At 50.5% G+C, this 24,017-nt stretch overlaps 2 protein-coding genes across 2 annotated transcripts; one reads left to right on the forward strand and one right to left on the reverse strand.

The window, feature by feature from the left end:
• The first annotated feature begins 4,880 nt into the window (after nucleotides 1–4,880).
• On the forward strand, nucleotides 4,881–11,397 carry LOC103297726 (sialic acid-binding Ig-like lectin 5). Its single transcript, XM_054711307.1, has 9 exons — nucleotides 4,881–4,927; nucleotides 5,006–5,383; nucleotides 5,597–5,875; nucleotides 6,140–6,247; nucleotides 6,643–6,897; nucleotides 6,983–7,284; nucleotides 7,497–7,579; nucleotides 9,717–9,798; nucleotides 10,668–11,397. Exons 1-9 carry the CDS (start codon nucleotides 4,891–4,893, stop codon nucleotides 10,848–10,850), a joined length of 1,707 nt encoding a protein of 568 aa, XP_054567282.1. The 5' UTR covers nucleotides 4,881–4,890; the 3' UTR covers nucleotides 10,851–11,397.
• Nucleotides 11,398–17,318: 5,921 nt separating this feature from the next.
• Nucleotides 17,319–23,767, reverse strand: LOC129147810 (sialic acid-binding Ig-like lectin 5). Its single transcript, XM_054711306.1, has 9 exons — nucleotides 23,685–23,767; nucleotides 23,210–23,602; nucleotides 22,715–22,993; nucleotides 22,249–22,296; nucleotides 21,753–22,007; nucleotides 21,384–21,668; nucleotides 20,621–20,720; nucleotides 19,403–19,484; nucleotides 17,319–18,710 (listed from the first exon to the last, which is right to left on the reverse strand). Exons 1-9 carry the CDS (start codon nucleotides 23,719–23,721, stop codon nucleotides 18,516–18,518), a joined length of 1,674 nt encoding a protein of 557 aa, XP_054567281.1. The 5' UTR covers nucleotides 23,722–23,767; the 3' UTR covers nucleotides 17,319–18,515.
• Between the last annotated feature and the right edge of the window lie 250 nt (nucleotides 23,768–24,017).

Consider the following 24,017-nt stretch of genomic DNA (forward strand, 5'->3'; position numbering starts at 1 on the left):
GAAAAAGAGGGCTCCTACAAGCAGTCCATTATGTAGGTCACCCACAACTTTCTAAAAGGGAACTTCATGGGTGGGACAGCCTGGCTCTTCATCCGGATGGATGCCTTTGACATGGGAGCCTGGGCCATCCATAGCTTAGTGTCAAACACTTAGGATCAAAAGAACTTATTCTTAGGCACCTATGCTAGAGCACTGAATTTTTGGCTGTTGTGTTTGTGTGAGCTCTTTCTTCAGTCCACCCTCTCAACCCATGTCCGTCCAAGAACTCCAGTTTGAAGGACAGAATGGTGTTCGCCAGATGAAAGCAAGGACGCATGCTCTCCAGCGGAGTGACCTCATATTGCAAAGACTTTCATGGAAGACTGAAGGAACAAAAGCCATGAGGAAAGAATGAGTGAGCAGATAAATGTCAGGGGAAGGTGCCTGTGATTTACTGTCTAAAGCCAGGGAGCCAGGAAGGGGTGTGTGTAGGAGAGAGTCAGGGTCAGCTCTCTGGCTTGTCCTAAGGTGCCGCCCAGACAGGAATCGGGAGGACCTGTGGGAGGAGTGCTCACACCCCCTGCAGTGCTGAGAGCCCTGCAGGAAACACTCCATGGTGACAGCTGAGCTCTATGGTCCTTTTAGCCCCGCCCCTTAACTTCCGCTTCCCCTCTGTAAAATGGGCTTCCTTCCTGCTTCTTCTGAGTGCTGTGCCTGCAAGTGGCTCGCCATAACTGAGTGGAGGACGTTGTATCCTGTTCTTTTTCCCTGAATAAGTCCTTTTTGGTGATGAAATACCTGGTCAGCTTTGGAAAGATTCCTGTGGGGCCCTTAAGTGGGGCAGAGAAGGGCATGGCGGTCAGGAGGTGCTGCAAGAATGAACTGGTAAAAGTGAGGCGAGAGGACCCCAGAGAGACGATAAGATGCCATGTCATGAGCCCAACTCTGTGTCGGGAGGCTGGTCTTTCCCTAGGGAGGCTTTGAAGAATTCTGGGATGGAAAATGACACCAACAAGCCACCCCCCTCTCCACTGTGCCTGGTCACCTCCGGCTGCAGGACAACTTGCCAGCAGGACCTTCCTGTTTAAAAAAAAAAAAAAGAGACCAGCAAGCCCTGAGCACTCGCCACGTGACCTGTGTTGGTTCATTTCCGTGCGTTACCTTCTTCAGCGCTCACGACCAGCTCTGAGAAGGATGCATGATCTCTGCTGTACAGAATGGGAAATTGAGGAACAGAGAAAAGCAGTGAGTCACTTGATGACGGTGCCTTAGGATGTGCTGAAGCCTGCATTTATTTGTGCAAATGTGAAAAGCCAAGATGTCCAGCCCCCAACGTGGGAGTCCAAAGGGGAAGCTCACAGAAAGTCCCGGGGGAAGCTGTTGCCTCAGGGCACACAGCCGGGTGGCTGGTGGGGGGATTGGTGTTGGTGTTGGTCATCACGGTAGGCGATTGGGAGGAAGAGCTACACCTGGAGCAAGGCGGAGCCAATTGTCAACCACGTTATTGGTTTGATAGTTGTTCACTCCAGGAGAGTTAGTCATTCCATTCTGCCTCGTTCTTTTTTTATGTGTTCCAGTTTGACAGTGACAGTCCCTATTTTAGCCTCTATTTTCTTAAACAAGTTGATGACAAAGTCCATCACTGAATATATATATTCCAGGTATCTAATAATTATTGACGCTATTGTCAATGGCATCTTTTACGACATCCTAATTTTTGTTTATTACTGTGACATAGGAATGCATTTGATTTTTTTCTAATTTGATATTGTCTCTAGCAACCTCAATAACTCTCTTATTAAGTCCCCAAATATATCCATATATACTTGGGGATATTTCCATGTATAAAATCATTTATGAAAAAACAACTTTGTTTTCTTTTCAATTTTCAAAGCTATATTCTTATTGACTTTATAGGACCCAATGCTACTGCATTAGGTGTGGTATTTGCTAAAGACACCCTCTATCTCGTTAGAGAAATTCTGTGTAGTGGGCTGTGAGTTTTATCATGAAGGCATTTGAAATCACCCAGTCCTCATTGTTTTAGTTACTGAGGCTTAATCAGTCAAAGGCCAGAAAGAAACAACAGAAGCCCCACTATGTATTTCAGCACTGGGAATTTAATGTAAGGAATTTGTTATGCCCATGTTGGAACACAAATGGAGCAGAAAGGGAACACAGTTTGGATGTCCTAACTCTAATCTAATCAAAGTACCCAGCCTGAGTTTATAGATATACCAGAGGTCCAGTGCACGAATTCCTGCACTGGTGGGCTCCAGCCAGCCTGCCCCGATGGGGAGTGAGTGGTAGTGGGGCCAGTCAGGGTGAGGGGCCACAGTCATTCCAGTCATTCCACTGTTCGGTGACTGGGCTTTTATTTTATAGGATAGTTGAGATGTAATTGACCTAGAACTTCTTGCTAGTTCCAAATTGTGAAGGGCCCACCACAAGCTGTTAAAAATCTTGTTAATATCCACCACCACATAGTGTTACACACTTTTTTCCATATGATGAGAACTTGTAACAATTTTTCTCTTAGCAATTTTCAGATATTCATCACAGTATTATTAACTATATTTCTATAGTTCATAATATCAATACATACTATTATTAGCTACAGTCACCATGATGTATATTATGTCCTCATGAGTTAATTATTTTATAACTGAAAATGTTGGCCTTTTCCTATCCCAAGCCCCTCTGCCTCTGGCAGCCACCAAAGTATTCTCTGTATCTGAGTTTGATTTTTTCAAGCTTTCCACACATAAGTGAGATCATATAGTATTTATCTTTCTCTGTCTGGTTTACTTCACTTAAATTCCTTCATGGTGATCCATGTTGTTGCAAATGACTGGTTTTCCTTTTTTATGACAGAATAATATTCTATTGTACATGTACCACATTTTCTTCATCCACTCATTTATGGATGGGCATTTAGGTTGCTTCCACATCTTGACTATTGCAGAAGATGCCAAAGTGAACATGGGATTACATACGTCTCTTCAAGTTAATGTTTTCATTTCTTCCAAATAATTACCCAGAAGTGGTGTTGCTGGCTCATGTAGCAGCTCTATTTATAATTTTTGAGGAACTGCCGTACTGATTTTCTAGTACAGAGTGCTGCCCTAGTTTACATTCCCACAGTGCAAGAGGGTTCCCCTTTCTGAACATTCTTGCCAACACTTATTATTTCTTTTTTTATTATTATTTTATTTTATTGATTTTTTACAGAGAGGAAGGGAGAGGGATAGAGAGCCAGAAACATCAATGAGAGAGAAACACCGACAAGCTGCCTCCTGCACACCCCTCACCGGGGATGTGCCCGCAACCAATGTACATGCCCTTGACCGGAATCGAACCTGGGACTTTTCAGTCCGCAGACCGACGCTCTATCCACTGAGCCAAACCGGTTTCGGCAACACTTATTATTTCTTGTCTTTTTTATATCCCAGCTTGAGACTTGCTAGACCATTCAGTGATAGGAATTGTGGGGCACAATCCTGGAAATCCTGCTTTCTTTAGTCCTCTGCTTGCACTAGCCAATCTTCATTGTAATAATACGTGAGGAGTCCAGATGGCTGGAGCTGGTTACCTCTTGTTCATCTGCACCCGAGGCAGGGGAAGACCTGGTTTTGTGGAGCTTGGTATTTGTACAAATGTCGAGATCACTGCTTCAAAATTAATACACAATGTGGCGCACATGACTTTTTTTGAAATGAGAACATACATCATGTCACAAAAGCTACAGTTCTGAAAAACAAAAATAAGACAATTCCGAAAAATTCCAGACCGTTTTTATTAGTAGTATGGCATACCCTTCTGAAAACACCTGCATAACATTTTTTTACTGATACTCTTCGATGGACTCTTTATAGGACAATAATCCTATTGTATACTAATAAGTGTTAATATTATACTAAGAAACACTATTAATTGTTATTATACACACACACACACACACACACACACACACACACTATAGGAAATAGAAAGAATTGTGTGTCCTCAGCATGGTTGACAGAAATTTCATTTTCTTCTGTACAATTTAAGGAACTTATTTCAATTGCACAACTTGTTACTGGGAATGTCTGACGTGTTTCACATCGCTGTCATATTTGGGAAAACATTGATCAAGTTTCTTACTTTCATAAAAGGGCAGTAGGATTGCAGGTTATGTCCACACATCACTTGAGCCCCTGCTGGGCTTTGAAAAGGGACTGAGCACGTAGAGGGGCCCTGAAGGTGGAGCTTCCTGAGCTGTAAGGTGGCAGATTTGCTGTCGTGTGGAGGTCCAACCTCTGAGGTTCCCCCTGAAGGGGCGCGATCTGCCCTCACACATCCCGTTCTGATGAGGCCTGTGTGCTGTCGCTGTCCCTTAGACCCTGGGAGACCCACACATGTGCTTCCCTTGTGCCTCGAGAGGCATCAGCTTTTCCCCTGGGATCCACTCCCCATAAGAGTTGGATCTAAATTCCTTCTTTTCTTTCCAGCATCTGAGTGATGTGAAGAAATTTTAAAAATAGCCTTTTACACAAAAATTTCAGATGGAGGGTGGATCCCTCTGAGTCACCAGGACCAGTGATGACCATGGTGGCCCCCTGGGGGACCACCCTCTCAACTTACACCTCATCTGTAAGGTGGTCACCTTCAGATTCACATCTGGACATGCCGCTCAACCTCCGGGGGCCTCAGTATATCTACCTGCAGGGTCAGGAGACGGGAGAGGAGATAGGAAGATTTCTCAGCCACCAAACTCCCCCAACTCCTGTGGAGGCCAAGTTCCCCTTCCAGGACTGTCTATAGTCTCTCCCCCTGTGCTTCCTGTTGGGGCATCCTTAGCTCCACCCCAGAGCTGGCACTTCCCTCCCTGACACAGGGACCTGGACCTGCTCTGTACTGGGAGAGGCAGACATGGTGGCCCCGTTGCTGCTGCTCCTGCTGTTGGGGGGTGAGTGGGCCAAGGGATGGGGGTGAGGAAGTGGGAGAGGGTTGGGGCTGTTTCTGAACCTCTGTCCTCCTCTTCCAGAATCTCTGCAGCAGCATCCAGGCTTTGAGCTCCAAGTGCAGGAATCCTTGACGGTTCAGGAGGGTCTGTGCGTCCACGTGCCCTGCTCCTTCTCCTACCCCTGGAGTTCATGGTCTTCCTCTAGTGAACTCTACACCTACTGGTACTTGAAAGATGACAGCGTATGGTACGATTCACCTGTGGCTTCAAAGGACCCAAATAAACCAGCAAAGACAAAAACCCAAGACCATTTCCTCCTCATGGACGCCACGAACAACAACTGTTCCCTGCACATCAGAGACGCCAGGAGAAGTGACACAGGAACATACATCTTCCGAATGGAAAGAGGAAGTGTGAAATATAGTTATCAAGATAAGATGCTAAAATTGAAGGTGACAGGTAAGGCGGGGGCCCCGGAGAGAACTCTGAGATGTGGAACTCGGTCTTGGAACAGGAACAGGACACAGGAACACTCTGATCCAGGCCTTGGGCCCTGGGTGGTCAGAAGAGACACGGGGCCTGGGGTGAGCTCTGGTCGGAGGCGGGGCCTCTCAGGGACCCACTCTGAGTCCCCACCCCTGGAGCCCAGGCACCTGCCTTTCTCCCCCGCAGCCCTGACAGAGAAACCCCACATCCGTATTCCGGAGCCTCTGGAGTCCGGCCGCCCCACACAGCTGGCCTGCAGCCTGCCCGGGGCCTGCGAAGGGGGACGACCTCTCACCTTCTCCTGGGCGGGAGCCGCTGTGGACTCGCTGGACCCCCAGAACCTCAGCTCCTCGGTGCTCACCTTCACCCCGAGGCCCGGGGACCATGGCACCAACCTCACCTGTCAGGTGAAACGGGAACAGCCTCGGTTGACCACACAGAGAAGCATCCAGCTCAATGTCTCCTGTGAGTGTTGCAGGGATGGCTCGGTCTGTGTGGGTAATGGCACTGGCGAGTGTGTGTGTGTGTGTGTGTGTGTGTGTGTGTGTGTGTGTGTGTAGGAGGCTGAGCTAACCTGAGAACACTCATGCATGGATCTGCGTGTAGGTGGGGAGTGGGCCAGAAGGACAGCACTCCCCACTTCCCGGTTCCCACCACCCATCCTTTGCATTGGGGTGTCTTCCATTCCAATCCTCCCCTCTGAACTGGGGACATATTTTTCTATCCCAGATGCCCCACGGAACCTCACCATAGGCATCACCTTCAGAAATGCCACAGCTAGGCCTGGCCAGTGTGGCTCAGAAGTTGAGCTTCGACCCAGGAACCAAGAGGTCACAGGTTAGAATCTGAGTCGGGGCACAGGCCTGGTTGCGGGCTCTATACCAGTAGGGGGCGTGCAGGAGGCAGCCCATTGACAATGTTTCTCATCCATCTTTCCATTTCTCTATCCCTCTCCCTTCATCTCTCTCTCTCTAAAAATCAATAAAAACATATTTTTTAAAAGAAATGTCAGATAGAAAAGAACCTCACGTCTCTGGGCTGGGCCCTGCCCCTCCGTACCATGGTGGAGCCGAGCGGGGGGATCTGAGTTTGAATGGGATCAGACTTGGAAGAGCAAGGACTAAAATTAGTGCTTCCTCGCTTGCCTCCTGTTGATGGGTGCCTGTACCTGTGTTCCCACCCCCTACCCCCCCTCCCTCTCCCTCTCCTTGACTTCATTTCTCTACCTAAAGCCTTCAAGATTCTGCAGGACACTTCCCTTTCCATCCTGGAGGGAGAGGCCCTGAGGCTGCTCTGTGTGGCTGACAGCAACCCCCCTGCTGAGCTGAACTGGTTCCGGGGGTCCCCAGGCCTGAATGCCACCCCCATCTCCAGCACCGAGATCCTGGAGCTGCCTCACGTAGGCCCTGCACAGGAAGGAGAGTTCACGTGCCAAGCTCGGCACCCGCTGGGCTCCCAAAATGTCTCTCTCAGCCTCTCCGTGGCCTGTGAGTGGGGAGACCCCAGGGGGCAGGACAGCTGGGTTCTGGGGAGATTAGAGGCACCGCTGACCCCTCTCCTTGCTCCCCACAGACCCCCCGCAGCTGCTGGGACCCTCCTGCTCCTGGGAGGACCAGGGTCTGCACTGCAGCTGCTCCTCCAGGGCCCAGCCGGCCCCCTCCCTGCGCTGGCGGCTGGGGGCGGGGCTGCTGGAGGGGAACCATGGCAACGCCTCCCACGTGGTCACCTCCAGCTCTGAGGGGCCCTGGACCAACAGCTCCCTGAGCCTCCGCTTTGGGCTCAGCCCTGACCTCAGACTCAGCTGCGAGGCCCGGAATGTGCACGGGACCCAGAGTGTCTCTGTCCTGCTGCTGCCAGGTCAGGGCCTGCTGGGGGCAGAGGCCACGGAGAAGGGAGTGGGTCAGAGAGAAGGTGGGGCTGGGGGAGGGGGCTGAACGGGGACAGGGGTGATTGCTAGGACAGGGCCTGTATCTCCTGCCTGACTGAATCGAGAGCGGGTTCTGGCAGGAGGTGGGAAGAGGAGAGACTGTGTCCCGTGAGTAGGTGTCTCACGCCCCTCTTCTCTGCAGAGAAGTCAGTTTTCCAGGCGGGAGTGGTTCCTGCAGCTCTTGGAGGTGCTGGAGCCCTGGCCCTGCTGTCCCTGTGTCTGTGTCTCATCTCCTTTGGCAGGTAAGCTCTGTGGCAGGGAGGTGCAGGGAGCTGTGAGGTAGGGAACGCCGAGAGATGTCGCTGAATTTCACAAAAACAGAGCTTAGTACATCCAGAGGGGACATTTTTGTGGAGTGAGGAGTAGCCACTTTTTTAAGGTAACATTTCCATGTATTTAAAGGGTACAGTTCAGCGACCTTAGTTGAGTCACAGAGCTGTACACCCAACACCACAATCAATTTCAAAGAGTTTTTTCATTGGCTCAAAATGAAAACATAGAAACGCTAGCCCTGGAAGGTGTTGCTCAGTGGTTTGAGTGTCAGACTGTGAAGGATCCTGGGGTTGATTTCTGATCAAGGGCAGTACATGCATTGCAGGTTTATTCCCTGGCCCTGGTCAGGGCACATGCATGAGGCAACCAATTCATGTGTCTCTCTCACATCAATGTTTCTTTATTTCTCTTTTCCACCCCCTCCAACCCCTCCCTCACTTCCATTTTCTCTAAAAATCAATGGAAAAAAATATCCTCAGGTGAGGATTAAAAAAATAAAATAAAATAGAAACTCCACATCCATAAATTGTTACCCACCTCCATTCTCCCCCAGCTCTAGGCAACCACTACTTCTTGTTTCTCTAGATTTGCCCATTCTGATGTTTCATATAAATGCAATTATATAATACACATTTTTTATGACTGATTTCATTCATAGAGCCTGAGATTTTCAAGTTTCATGTGTCAGCACTGTATTGCTTTTTATTTATAAGCTAGAGGCCTGGTGCATGAAAATTCATGCACTGGAGGGGGGGGTGTCCCTAAGCCTGGCCTGTCCCCTCTCACAGTCCGGTATCCCTCAGGGGCAGGAGGTGACCTGGCAATCAGTGGAAGGCGATGCCCCCATCACACCTCTGCTGCTGCCACTGCCAGCAGCGCCAGCCTCAGCCAGCCCTGGTTACCTGAGCCTCGGGGGTCCTGGGTGGCTGGGCAGCTACCATCCGAGGCTTTCCTGTGCCTCGGACTGGCCCTGGGCGGCTGGGGGTCTGAGGGGACTGGGGGACTCTAAAGGCAGGCGTGCAGAGTAGCCAGACCCAACTGGGAGCTGCCCCAGCCCTGCCGCACGCCTACTGTCCTGGCAGGGCTGAGGGGACTGAGTGCTGCCACTTTGTGGCTTTCAGTGCTGCCATCTTTGAGGGCATGGCAGTCAATTCACATATTCCCTCCTTATTGGCTGTGGGGTGCTGCCATCTTTGTGAGGGTGTGATGGTCAATTAGCATATTCCCTCTTTATTAGATAGACTACTAGAAGCCCAGTACATGAAAATTCATGCACAGGGGAACAGAGTCCCTCAGCCCAGCCTGCCCCCTCTCACAGTACAGAACCCTCAGGGGATGGCCTACTGACATCCAACTGGGCCAATCAGGGGAAGGCACCAACCCCATCACCCCACTGCTGGTGCCACTGTAGGCCACCATGGCTGCAGTCCCTCAGCCCTCACTTTTTAGTACTGGCCCCACCAGCAATCTGGGGCCAGGCCATCTGGTGGGAGGGGCTATGGGAGTTTGAGGTACAGCAGGTCACACCCCGTTCAGCCTCTGTGAAGGCATAGGGCCAGGACAGGCCCGTGCCGCTGCCTCTGTGGCTGCCTCTGCAGAAGGGGCAACACCGGAACCAGGACCTCGCAGCACCCTCTCCCACAGCTTCTGCAGAAGACTGTGGTGCTGGACCAGCCCACACCGCCACCTCTCCCAGTCCGTGGACCCTCGCAGCAGCTACTGCTTTGTCTGGATGGATGTCCGGAAGACATCCAGTCTAATTAGCATGTTACTTATTAGTACAGATATTCCATAATATGGATGGGCCACATTTTATCTGTCTGTTCTTTCTTTGATGGACATTTGGGTTGCTTGGACTTTTTCGCTACCATGAATTACTCTGATGATGGCTCATGCAGAAGTCTCTGCATGTGAGAGGGACCTTTGGTGATGAACATCCAGTCTTGGCCAAACTGCTGGGCATCCAGGATACAGGGTCGTCACCTGCATGTCAGGAGTGTCTCTGAGTCTGGCCTCAGGGTCTGGATGCCTCCGTTGTCCATCAGGAAGTGGGGGCAGCTGCCCACCTGTGCCTGAGCCATTCTAGCTGCTGACTTCTTCCCTTAGAGTGAAAGCCCACAGGAGGCAAGCAGCCAGGAGACAAAAGGTCACGAATGATGAAGACCCGGTCATGGGCACAGTCACCTGGGTGAGTGATGGGGGTGTCTTCTCATGCCATGTAGGGGGGCTGGGCATGTCCATTCAAGCAGCAGTTCCCCACACCCGCTCCTCGGTGGTCAGCTGGACAGGCAACTGGGAGTTGACTTCTCCCCTTCATCTCCCAAAGCCCATCGTCAGCCTCCTGCCTCAGGTCTGCTGACCACTGAGCCCACCTCACCTCTCTGATAGGCCCAGGCTGCCAGAACCATCTCCCCAAAAGTATTACTTTCTACCCATTGTAGACATGTTATTTCACCTCTCCTTACCTCAGTTTCCCCATCTGGAAATGGGGATAAGAGTATCATCCTTACTGGGTGTGTGTGAGGATGAAATGTGATTAGTAGGCCCTCCATATGGTCTAATCAGTTGTAGTATTACAGAATTTTAACTGAATGGGCAAATACTTGAGTTTATAAGAACTAGAGGCCCAGTGCATGAAATTCGTGCACTCGGGGCAGGGGTGGGGGAATCCCTCAAACCGGCCTGTGTCCTCTCGCATTCTGGGAGCCATCAGTGGGACATCCTTAGTGCTGCCACAGAGGCAGGAGAGGCTCCTCCTGCCACCGCTGCTGTGCTTACCAGTCACAAGCCTGGCTTCTGGCTGAGCGGCGCTCCCCCTGGGGGAGCACACTGACCACCGGGGGGCAGCTGCTGCGTTGAACATCTCCCCCCTGGTGGTCAGTGAGCGTCATAGCGACTGGTCATTCTGCTGTTTAGTTGGTTTGTGTATTAGCCTTTTATTATATAGGATGTGTGTGGAATAAGAGGATGACTGGAAAACTGTTCCATCAGCCCAACTTCCCCTTGGGACCATGCTGCCTTCTACTCCTCTGACTCCCTACTCTCTCCTTCACTCAGGGTTCCAAGCGAAATCTTGGGCTAGACAGGCCCCCAAACCAAGGGTTGCCCACAGAGGATCCCCCTCTGTCAGAGGAACAATGGGAAGTCTACTACGGCAACCTCAGCTTTCACGGGATGAAGCCACAGGAACCTGAGGACCCGGAGGCCACCAGCAGCATGAATGAGTACTCAGAGATCTAGAAGACAAGCAAATGAGGACTCGCTCAGAGCTCAGTCCTGGCCAGAGGCATCGCAACCCGTCTGGGGGGGAAGAAGTCGGGGACTCATTACTGAAGCATGAGAAGACCTTGTGGCATGATTAACATTAACTACTGTATGAGCAGAGCAGAAAGAAGACAGGTGATGGGGTTACAGAGATGTGGTTTCAAACGCAGGCTTTGGCACGTCCCAAGGCAGCGGTCACCAACTGGTGCTCCGCAGACCACTGGTGGTCCCTGAGGTCCGAAAGGTTGGCGACCGCCGGCAAGGCAGTGTCATCAAGTGGTGATTCACTTCATTTCTCTGTTGCTCAGTGTCCCATTCTGTGCAGAGGTCATGCATTGTGCTCAAAGCTGGTTGTGTGCATTAAATAAATCGGAACATGGACATCAACCAACAGAGGTTCCGTCACAGATGTGTGCCCAGGACTGGCTGGTCTCTTTGCGAACGGGAAGGTCCTGCTGGCAAGTGCTCCTGAAGCCAGGGGTGACCAGGCACCGTGGAGAGGGGGACAGCTTGTTGGTGTCATGTTTCATCCCAGAATGCTTCAAAGCCTCCCCGGGAGAGCCCACCCCCCTGACTTGGAATTCGGTTCATGAAATAGTTTCTTGTCACTTCACTGGGGTCTTCTCGCCTCACTTTTACCTGTTCATTCTCCCAGCACCTCCTGACCGCCAGGCCCTCCCTTGTCCCATTTAAGGGCCCCACGGGGATCTTGCCAACAGTTTGGGGACCATACCCAAAGCTGACCAGGTATTACATCACCAAAATGGTACAGGATTCCAGGGCAGGATGAATAGGGAAACTGAGGCAGGAAAGTTAAACGAGGCCAAACATTGTGAGCAATTTGCAGCCAGCTTGTAACTAACAAGCCATTATCTTCTCCAGCCAAACACATGAGAGAAAATGATTTAAAAACCTCCCTAAAAGTCAATGAAAGAAAAATACCACATGATCTCACTCATTTAGGGATAGTAAAGATCATTATAAAGTGATGAACAAAAAGATAGATACAGAGACAGTAAAGCATCAAACAGACTTTCAAATTACAGGGGGAAAGTTAGGGAGAGGTGGGGGAGTTATGAAATCAAACGAAGGACTTGTATGCATGCATATAAGCATAAACAATGGACGCAAAACTCTGGGGGGGGAGGGCATGTGTGGGTGTGGGGGGGGGGTAATGGTAAGATATGTACACATATAATACCTCAATAAAAAAAAATAAAATAAAATAAAAACCTCCCTAAAGAGAGCATGCAGAAAGAGAGGGGAAAGAGGGGAAGGAAAAAAAGGACAGTTTTACTCCCTAAGCAGAGAAGCCAGCCGTCTCAAGGCTTGGCAAGATAAAGCTTCCAGGTGCTTCTCATGAATTCTGGCAAGGCCACCACAACGTTAAGAGAGACCTTGAGAGTGAATCTGTACCAAAATAGTCAGCAAAGGAATTTTGAAACCTATAGACAGGAAGGTGCACAAAGCCTCAGACCGGCTCACTTCTCTAAATTAGCCAGGAAAGCCCATCTGTGCTCCAAGCCGGATGAAATAAGACAGGTTTGCATGCTTTGCCTTTTCAATGAAGGTGCATGCTTTAAATGCTTTAACAAATTGGCTTTTCACAACGCAGTCAAGGTCTTTGGTACAAATTCATTTACAGGAGGAGACAAGGATGGAGGTCAGGAACAGCCCTCGGGGGCTGGGGGCTGACTCGGGGCGGGGGGGGGCTGTCCACTAACCTGTCTGGTGTGGGTGGGAGGTGCCTCTAACAAAAAGACTCATTCAGGCAAAAAGAAAGGTTTACCTTGTTATGGCGAGCCACGTGCACACATTGAGCAAGGGAGAAGCAGGAAGGAAGCCCCATTCAGAGGGGAAGCGGAAGTTAAGGGGCGGGACTGGAAGGACCATAGAGCTCTGCTGTAACCATAGAGTGTCTCCTGCAGGGCTCTCAGCTCCGCAGGGGGCGCAAGAGAGCGCCTCCCACAGGTCCTCCCGCTTCCTGTCTGGGTGGCACATTTGGACAAGCCAGAGAGCTGACCCTGACGCTCTCCTACCCACACGCCTTCCTGACTCCCTCGCTTTAGACCCTACATCCCAGGCAGCTTTCCCTGGCATTTACCTACTCACCCGCCCTCTCCCCGTGGCCTTTTTCCCTAAATCCTCCAGGTCAGTTCATACAGAAATCGTTGCCATTTGAGACCCCTCTCATGGAGGCCACACCTCCTGGCTTGTTTTCATCTGGTGCACACCTTCATGTCTTCAAACCTGAATGCTTGGACAGACTGGAATTGAGAGGGTGGACTGAAGACAGGGTGCGAATTCTTCTCCACAACTGGTGGAAAGGAGGAGGAGAACCACTATGACAAACCTGTGTTTTCAATGTGCCTTTATCGTGTGGCTTAAGTGTGTCTTAAAATCAGAGCAAGAACCACCAGGGCTGGTCCAGCCGCAACACTGGCTGTGGTGGCCACGGCAGCATGGGCCCAGGTGACGGTCCCAGGGACCTAAACAAGCACCAAACCCGGATTCGTTACGCCCTGAACTTCAGAGAGTGGCCCCGAGGAAAGAAGTGGACGTTTACGCTGTGGGACGAGGAGGGCACTGGCCCCCCACAGCCACTACACAAACCCCATTATCACTGTGGTAAGAAGTTGAATTGTGACTCTTGTTTAATACCAGGTGAAATCATTTCGCTCAAGACTTGTGCTGAAAAATAACAAAATCCTTGGTGGTAAAAAAAAAAAAAAAGGGAATAGAAGAAATAAAATCTCTCATTTTGAAAGTATAGAATAGCTGAACGAAAAAGTAAATGGGACCTTATTAGGATGGAATTTCCAACAAGCTCAGACCCAGAAAATTAGGTAGAATGTCTAAGTGAAAAATAACTTCCCACTGGCATTTGCTCATACAGATCATGTGAGCTTTGGTGTTGTGGCCTCTGTGGCCTGGAAATGAGAGCCAAGACAGGCCCAGTCCACGGTGGGGAGTGTCAAAGGAGACCACGCCCACATTGAGGTTGAATAAGGGTAAGGGTCAGTCAAAGAAAACCGAAGACAAGGGGGAAATCTGAACAGCAGCCAGAGAGAAAAGACAGATTCCATTCAAAAGAAGAGCAGTGTAATTGAATTATCCGGAGCAATGAGAGAAAGCAGAGGAAAGTAAATACTATCTTTAAGTATCACTTTATAATCTATACTCAGTAGAGAGCATTCAAAGATGAGGAAGTAACACAGATTTTTAAAAAAAAAAATGGGGAAACTCATTGCCTATAGAATAAAACTACAGTTTTCACATTCGTGGCAATAATAAAACCCAAGTCCAAACTGGTTGTGGTGATAGACGGTGATTCCCCAGAACCATCTCCCCAAACTATTACGTTCTACAATTTGTGGACATGTTACTTCACCTCTCCTCACCTCAGTTTCCATCTGGAAATGGGGATGATGAGAGTGTCATTCATGCTGGGTGATTAGTAAGCCCTCAGTATGGTGAAATCATTTGTAATATTACAGAATGTTAAATGCATGTCCTGGTTTACTCTGAAGGCAGTGTCAAATCAAATCTATTTCGTTCACTTATTTTTTTAATTTTATTTTTTAAATATATTTTTATTGATTTCAGAGAGGAAGGGAGAGGGAGAGAGAGAGAGAAACATCAATGATGAGAGGGAATCATTGATTGGCTGCCTCCTACATGCCCCCCACTGGGGATCGAGCCCATAACCCAGGCATGTGCCCTTGACCAGAATCGAACCCGGAACCCTTCAGTCCGAAGGCCGACACTCTATCCACCAAGCCAAACCGGCTAGGGCTGCTTTGTTCACTTTTTTAAAAATCCTCACCTGAGGATATGCTTTTTTATTTTTTTCTTGTTGACTCTATTCCAGATAGATTTTTTCTTGTAAACTCTATTCCCCCTCCCCTTTGCCTCCCTCCACCCTACACCCATCTCCCTAGACCTTCACCACATTATTTTCTGTGTCCATGGGCTAGGCCAGTGGTCGGCAAACTGCAGCTCGAGAGCCACATGCAGCTCTTTAGCCCCTTGAGTTTTTAGCAAAGGCCAGCTTAGCAGTACCCTAATTAAGTTAATAACAATGTACCTACCTATATAGTTTAAGTTTAAAAATTTTGACTCTCAAAATAAATTTCAATCGTTGTACTATTGATATTTGACTCTGTTGACTAATGAGTTTGCCGACAACTGGGCTAGGCATATATGTACATATCTTTGGTTGATCTCTTCACATCCTCTCTCCCCTCCTACCCTCCAAGGTCTATCATTTTTTTTCCATTTATCCCTTCCTCTGGTCCTATTTTGTTCATCAGTTATTTTGTTCTTTAGATTCTACGTTGATTTTTAGAGAGAAAGGAGGGGGAGGGAAAGAGAAAGAGAGAGAAATATTGATCTGAGAGAGAAACATCAATTGGTTACCTCCCATATATGGCCCAACTGGGTTATCAAACCCAAAGCCTAGGTATGTTCACTAATTGGGGATCGATCCTACAACCTTTTTGTACAGGGAATGATGTTCCCACCAACTTATCCTGACCAGGGCAGCTTAGTTCATTTTTTATCTCCTGCACCTAACACAGCGCATAACCAAGGCAAAAGTTCAAATGTATTTACGAATGTTTCAAAAAGCTTCGCCTCCCCACAAATAGAGTTTATTGTGGTTGGTGAATTCCTATATTGCTGGTGCCAGTGAGAAAACATGCAAACAGCGACCAGTCTTTCCACCCTATGGGCAATAAATACATATGATCAAAATTTCTTCTTGTTATTACTGGTGTCTGCCCATTTGTTCTCTTTTTAAAAATATATATTTAAAGATTTCAGAGAGGAAGAGAGAGGAGAGAGAGAGAGAGAGAGATAGAAACATCAATGATGACAGAGAATCACTGATTGGCTGTCTCCTGCACACCTCCTACTGGGGATCGAGCCTGCATCCTGGACACATGCCCTTGACTGGAATCAAACCTGGGACCCTTCAGTCCGCAGGCTGATGCTCTGAGCCAAACCAGCTAGGGCCAATTCTTCCTCTTCCTGCCTGGCTTCCTCTCCAGGCCCCTGCTTCTCCTTAACTGGCCTAACCTTCCCCAAAAACTCCCCTCTCTGTACGTCACACTGAGATTTTAATTCCTAGTGGTGGCCTGCCAAGCTTGGTAGATCCCCTAAGACATGTATCAATTTATTGGGGGGAACTTCCTCTTTTTTAAAAAAAAATATATTTTATTGATATTTTACAGACAGGAAGGGAGAGAGATAGAGAGTTAGAAACAATGATGAGAGAGAATCATCGATCAGCTGCCTCCTGCACGCCCCCCGCTGGGGATGTGCCCGCAGCCAACGTACGTGCCCTTGACCGGAATCGAACCTGGGACCCTTCAGTCCACAGGTTGACGCTCTATCCACTGAGCCAAACCGGCTTCGGCGGGAAACTTCCTCTTTTGGGGACATTTTGGTGGCACATGCTAAGTGGAATCTTAGCATTTTGTTGGCACAAGTTCAAAAGAGTAAGGCAACCAGAGGGATGAGAGGAAAAGCACAGAGATGAGCCCAGCCCACTCCCACCCCTTCTCCTGACTTTTCCTTCCCAAGAGGAACCCAGCCTTTCCAAAGCCCCTTGGACCTAGGTGCCCTGCTGGCCTAAGGCCCGGGACCTTGGCCTTGAGAGTTGGAATCCTTGGCAGAGCTGAGCCTAGGGGTGCTCCAGAACCACGGACAGCGCCAATCCTCTGGACAAGAGCTCCCCAGCTGGATGGATCGCCCTCTGGAGGCCAAGTCTTGCCCTGTCTCCTTTGGAGATAAGGCTGGGGAATGAGGCTGGTGACATTCTGTCCTACAGGAAAGAGGTGCAGCCAAACTCCTCCTCAGTCTCCCCCTTGAACCTCCCCCATCCTAGGGGAAAGGAGACAGCTTAAGAGACACAATGCATTTCTAGAGGTCACTGGGTCCCTTGCCCCTCAGGGCTGACTCTACCCTCACCCCCTCCAGAAAACCTGTCAGACTCCTGCCCTTCCCTTACTTCCTCCCCATTATTTTGCTTTTAAACCCTTTCTTGTACTGTCACGGAGCTCTGGACAATGGAAAACATGATCAGTGATCCTTTTCTGTGCCTGGAAGAATGCCAAGTCCACTTCTTCAGTTGAAATGAAGAAATGAAGTATCAGAAGTTGAGTTGAGATATTGTATTTGGAGCTGGTAGGTCACACAAATAAATCCTAAGTTTTAATTTATTCTTCATAAAGGTTAAATATTCAGATTGGGGAAAGGATCCTGTGGCCTTAGTGGACCACAGCATGATACAGTTGTCCTTAAGAGCAGAGCAAGCCAGGCCAAGGGGGAAAATACTAGGAAAGCTGGATTTTAAAAAATTTTAATGTTTGGAGTCAACAAAAAGAAAATTTGCACAGTGAAGATGGAAGAAGCAGGAAGTCAACAGCAATGAGACAAGTATTTGGAGCCACTTTTTTATTCAAATAGACTGCTGATTCTGAGCAGTCACAGAGAAGCTAAGTAGAACATTCAAGAATCTCATGGGGCCCTAGCCGGTTTGCCTCAGCAGATAGAGCCAAAAAGTAAATGGGATCTTATTAGGATGGAATTTCGAACAAGCTCAGATCTCTTCAGGATTGAGGACTGAAGGGTCTTGGGTTTGATTCCCATCAAGGGCATAAGCCCAGGGTTGCAGTCTCAGTCCCCGGTAAGGGGCACGCAGGAGGCAGCTGATCAATGATTCTCTCTCATCATTGATGTTTATATATCTCTCTCCCTCACCCTTCCTCTCTGAAATCAATAAAAAGGTGGAAGAAGAAGAGGAAGAATCTCATGGGGCCCGAAAAGAGGTCTTACCAAGGGGGAGGGGCCGCCATAAACATCGCCATCTTGTGGTTAGGACTGAAAATAGATGAGCCGCAATAGGGCCGGAAGCCGAGTTTTGAATTCCCTCAGTCCTTGATGGGATCGCAGTGACCCACCTGCTACAGGCCACAGTAAATATACCTGGAGGAGGAGAAGACTACCCAGAGTCTAAATTGTAGTCTGTGTCATTTGTCATTGCTCATCAGTCGCGGTGCAATCCGGGAGACAGCCACCCAGAGAACTATGAGAAGACGGGATTTATTGGAAAACCCAGACCTTAGACCAGTGATGGCGAACCTATGACACACGTGTCAGCACTGACACGCGTAGCCATTTCTGATGACATGCGGCCGCATGCCGAGGATGAAACATTTGCTGTTCCTGAGGATGAAACATTTGCGACTAGAGTCTTGGAGTTAGTTTTTTCCTCAAAGTGTCACACTACCCGAGTTATGCTCAGTTTTTTGGCAAAGTTTGACACACCAAGCTCAAAAGGTTGCCCATCACTGCCTTAGACAATGTGCCAGGATCCAGGAAGTGACATTCTGGAGGGAGCGGGAGGGTGAGAGACAGCATCACGGCGCAGCTCACCTGAAGCACAGGTGCAGGTGGACAGGAGAGAGCCGGCCCATCACCCGCCTGCTTTCTGCTCTGCCTGGGGATGCTCATCCACCTGCTCATGTTAATCAGGCCACGAGGTCTCCTCATGCTTCAGCAAGGAGTCCTGGACTTCTTTCCCTGCCACTGAGGGACTGTGATGCCTCTGGCCAGGACCGTGCTCAGAGCGAGTCCTCATTTGCCTGTGCGCTTGATCTCTGAGTACTCGTGGGTGCTGGTGGCCGCCTGGTCCCGAGGCTCCCGTGGCTTCATGCCTTCAAAGGTGAGGTTGGCGTAGTGGAGCTCCTGTTGCTCCCCCGACAGAGGGCCCTTCTCCGCAGGTGATGCTTGGTCTGGGGGCCCATCTGGCTGGAGGTTTTTCTTGGAACCCTGAGTGCAGGGGAGAGAAGGGCGTCAGGAGGAATGAGACAGACATGGTCCCAAAGACAAGTTGTGCTGGTGGAACAGTTCTTTCATTCATCTTCTTATTGCACATACACTTCTCACAGACTCGACTATTCGCTCATTCATTAAAAAGTTTTTCTTTTGTTTGTTTTTTGGGGGTTTTGTTCTTTTGGTGCAAAATGAAAGAGACTTATTCAGGTGCTGCAACCTAGGAGAATGGTGGACTTTCATCTCAAAGACCATCCTCCTTCCTGCTCAAGCCTGCTGTTTTTTCTTTTTAATTTTTTTGAGAGTATTGCAGATGTTGATTAGACCATATCAAAGGCCTAGTAATCATATTTCATTCCTCAGAAACCCAGTAAGCATGATACTCTCATTATCCCCATTTACAGATAGAGAATCTGTGGTAAAGGGAGGTGAAGTAACATGCCCACAATGGGTAGAGAGTAGTCGTTTTGGGGAGATGGTTCTGGCGGCCTGGGCCTATCACAGAGATGAGGTGGGCTCAGTGGTCAGTGTGGTTGGGTCTGGAGGCCAACCATGGGTTCCGGGAAATGAAGGGGAAGTCAACTCCCAGCTTCCTGTCCAGCCGACCACAGAGGAGCTCAGAGTGGACTCCTTGAATGGACATGCCCAGGCCCTCCTACATGGCATGAGAAGACACCCCCATCACTCACCCAGGTGACTGTGCCCATGACCGGGTCTTCATCATTCGTGACCTTTTGTCTCCCAGCTGCTTGCCTCTTGCGGGCTTTCACTCTAAAGGAAGAAGTCAGCAGCTAGAATGGCTCAGGCACAGGTGGACAGCTGCCCCCACTCCCTGATGGACAATGGAGGAATCTAAACTCTGAGGCCAGACTCGGAGACACTCCTGACATGCAAGTGAGGACCCTGTCCCCCTGAATTATCAAGGGGCTTGGCCAGGACTAAATGTTCAGCACCAACGCCCCTCTCACACACAGAGACTTGTGCACAAGCCATCATCAGTGTAATTCATGGTAGCCAAAAAGTCCAAGCACCCCAAATGCCCATCAATGAAGGAACGGACAAATAAAATATGCCCCATCCATACCATGGAATATACACTGAATGTCCAGATTATTATGATCTTTGAACGCATAATAATCTGGCCACTCAGTGTATATCCTATATAATAAAAGGCTAATATACAAATTGTCCCCTCAACCAATAGTTCAAACCAGCAGGCAGGCCGGCCAACTGCCCATGTCCCCTCCCCCTGGCCAGGCTGGCCGGACCCCACCCTTGCACAAATTCATGCACCCGGGCCTCTAAAAAATATATATATACATATACACACACACACACACACATACACACACACACACATACACACACACACACACACACACACACACACACACACACACACAAAGTGGCCACATTATTATGGGTTCAAAGATCATAATAATCTGGCCACTCAGTGTATTTGTTAATAAAAAGGAATAAAGTGCTGACACATGAACCTTGAAAATCTCGGGCTATATGAAAGAAGTCAGTCACAATAAACATGAATTATATCATTGCATTTCTATGAAATGTCAGAATGGGCAAATCTAGAGAAACAGGAAATACTAGTTGCCTGGGGCTGGGGAGGATGGAGGTGGGATGACAATACAGGCATGTGAGTTTCTATCTCTTTTTTTTCCTTTTCAGGCTAATGAAAAAGTTTCAAACTTGACCGTGGTGATGGGTGCACAGCTGTGTGACTGAAGTAAAAGCCATTGAATTGTACACTTTAAATACATCAGAGTTTTACCTCAATAAAGTGGTTACCCCTCTCCGCCTCCTCCCTGGATGTACTAAGCTTTGTGTTGGTGAAATTCCATGACCTTCTCCAAACCCCCAGGACACGGCTCCCTGCCACGGAGGCTTACATGCAAAAGAAGAGGAGACACAAGCATAGGGACAGCAGGGCCATGGCACCAGCACCTCCAAGAGCCGCAGGAACCACTCCCGCCTGGGGCACCGCCTTCCCTGCAGAGGAGAGGGGCGTGAGACACCCACTCCCGGGACTCGGTCTCTCCTCTCCCCCCTCCTCCCAGAACCCGCTGTAGGTTCTGCTCAATCAGAGCCCGGCTTAGCTCAGTGGATGAGCATCGACCTATAAACCATGAGGTCCCGGTTGGCTCCCTGGTCAAGGGCACATGCCCAGGTTGAGGGCTCGATCCCCACTGGGGGGCCTGCAGGAGGCAGCTGATCAATGATTCTCTCTCATCATTGATCTTTCTATCTCTCTCTCCCTCTCCTTTTCTGAAATCAATAAAAAGTATTTTGGGCCGAAACCGGTTTGGCTCAGTGGATAGAGCGTCGGTCTGCGGACTGAAGGGTCCCAGGTTCGATTCCGGTCAAGGGCATGTACCTTGGTTGCGGGTACATCCCCGGTGGGGGTTGTGCAAGAGGCAGCTGGTCGATGTTTCTCTCTCATCGATGTTTCTGGCTCTCTATCCCTCTCCCTTCCTCTCTGTAAAAAATCAATAAAATATTTTTTTTTAAAAAGTATTTTGGGGGGTAAAACAAGAGATGGAGGGCCCTGTCCTAGCAATCACTCCAGCCCAAGCCACAGCCCCCCTCCCACAGCTCCACCTGCTCTCTGACCCACTCCCTTCTCCATGGCCTCTGCCCCCAGCAGGCCCTGACCTGGCAGCAGCAGGACAGAGGTGCTCTGGGCCCCGTGCACATTCAGGGCCTCGCAGCTGAGTCTGAGGTCAGGGCTGAGCCCAAAGCGGAGACTCAGGGAGCTGTTGGTCCAGGGCCCCTCTGAGCTGGAGGTGACCGCGTGGGAGGCGTTGTCATGGTTCCCCTCCAGCAGCCCCGCCCCCAGCCGCCAGCGCAGGGAGGGGGCCGGCTGGGCCCTGGAGGAGCAGCTGCAGTGCAGACCCTGGTCCTCCCAGGAGCAGGAGGGTCCCAGCAGCTGCGGGGGGTCTGTGGGGAGCGAGGAGAGGGGTCAGCGGTGCCTCTAATCTCCCAGAACCCAGCTGTCCTGCCCCCTGGGGTCTCCCCACTCACAGGCCACGGAGAGGCTGAGAGAGACACTTTGGGGGCCCAGCGGGTGCCGAGCTTGGCAGGTGAACTCTCCTTCCTGTGCAGGCCCCACTCGAGGCAGCTCCAGGATCGCGGTGCTGGAGATGGGGGTGGCGTTCAGGCCTGGGGACCCCCGGAACCAACTCAGCTCAGCAGGGGGGTTGCTGTCAGCCACACAGAGCAGCCTCAGGGCCTCTCCCTCCAGGATGGAAAGGGAAGTGGTCTGCAGAATCTTAAAGGCTTTGAGGAGAACAATTTTGAGGGAGGGAGAGATAGAGAGATGAGAGAGAGAGAGGAGAGAGAGAGAGAGAGAGAGAGGTAGAACACAGGTGAGGCACCCACCAGAGGTGAGGGACTGGGGTGATGACTTTCATCCTTGCCCTTCCCATGTCTGATCCCATTCAAACTCCTGCTCCCTCCTCTGCCCCACCAGGGCCCCTGGAGGCAGGTCCCAGCCCAGAGAGGAGGGGTTCTTTCCTACCTGTGCCGTTTTTGAAGGAGACGTCTATGGTGAGGTTCCCTGGGGCATCTGGGATAGAAAGACAGGGCCCCACTTCAGATGGAAGTCACCCCAATCCCAAGGAGGGGCGGTGGGACCCGGGAAGTGGGGAGAGCTGTCCATCTGGCCCATTTCCCACCTACACGCAGATCCATGCATGAGTGTTCTCAGGTTAGCGCAGCCTCCTGCACACACACACACACACACACATACACACACATACACATACATACATACACACAGAGAGACACATACATACACACACATACATACACACACAGAGAACACACAGACACATACACACACATACATACATACATACACATTCACACACATACATACACACACATACATACACACAGAGAGAACACAGAGACACACACACACACACACACACACTCGCCAGTGCCATTACCCACACAGACCGAGCCATCCCTGCAACACTCACAGGAGACATTGAGCTGGATGCTTCTCTGTGTGGTCAACCGAGGCTGTTCCCATTTCACCTGACAGGTGAGGTTGGTGCCGTGGTCCCCGGGCCTCGGGGTGAAGGTGAGCACCGAGGAGCGGAGGGTCCGGGAGTCCAGCGAGTCCACAGCGGCTCCCGCCCAGGAGAAGGTGAGAGGTCGTCCCCCTTCGCAGGCCCCGGGCAGGCTGCAGGTAAGCTGTGTGGGGCGGCCGGACTCCAGAGGCTCCGGAATACGGATGTGGGGTTTCTCTGTCAGGGCTGCGGGGGAGAAAGGCAGGTGCCTGGGCTCCAGGGGTGGGGACTCAGAGTGGGTCCCTGAGAGAGGCCCCGCCTCCGACCAGAGCTCACCCCAGGCCCCGTGTCTCTTCCCATCACCCAGGGCCCAAGGCCTGGATCAGGGAGTGTCCAGTGTCCTGTTCCTGCTCTAAGACGGGGTCCCCTGTCCCTGGGTCCTCTCCGGGGCCCCTGCCGTACCTGTCACCTGCAAATACAGCATCTTGTCTTGGTAATTATATCCCAGGGGCTTATATCCAGGATCTCTTATCTCCAATCGGAAGGTGTATATTCCTGCATCACTCCTCCTGGCGTCTCTGATTTGCAGGGAACAGTTGTTGGTCGTGGGGTCCGCGAGGTGGAAGCGGCCTTGGGTCTCTCTCTCCAGTGGTTTATTCGGTTCGTTCGAGGCAACAAGTTCACCATAGTTTTTATTGTACCTGTGCCGGTACCAGTAGGTGTAGAGTTTGGCAGAGGGAAACTGCCAATACTGTGGATAGGAGAAGGAGCAGGGCACGTGGACACACAGACCCTCCTGCACTGTCGCAGATTGCTGCACTCGGAGCTCAAAGCCTGGCTTCTCCTGCAGGGACCCTGGGGGAGGGGGACAAAGTGGCTCAGATGCAGCTCCCGCCCCTCCCCCACCTGCCCAGCCCCCCTCCCTGAGCCCACTCACCCCCCCACAGCAGGGGCAGCAGCAGCAGGGGCACCATGTCTGCCTCTGGCCGGGCAGAGCGGGTCCAGGTCCCTGTGTCAGGGAGGGAAGTGCCCAGCTCTGGGGCGGGGCCTAGGACACCCCAACAGGAAGCCGTGGGGGAGAGACTGCGGCCAGGCTGGAAGGGGAACTTGGCCTCCACAGGACGTGGGGTGTGTGGTGGCTGAGAAATCAGCCTGTCTTCCTCCCACCCAACATGCCGGTGGATATCCTGAGGCCCCCAGAGGTTGAGAGGCCTGTCCAGATGTGAATCTGAAAGTAATCCCCTTACAGATGATGTGTAAGTGGACAGGG

The sequence above is a fragment of the Eptesicus fuscus genome, chromosome 21, assembly GCF_027574615.1.
Source record: "Eptesicus fuscus isolate TK198812 chromosome 21, DD_ASM_mEF_20220401, whole genome shotgun sequence".
Classification (NCBI taxonomy): Eukaryota; Metazoa; Chordata; class Mammalia; order Chiroptera; family Vespertilionidae; genus Eptesicus; species Eptesicus fuscus.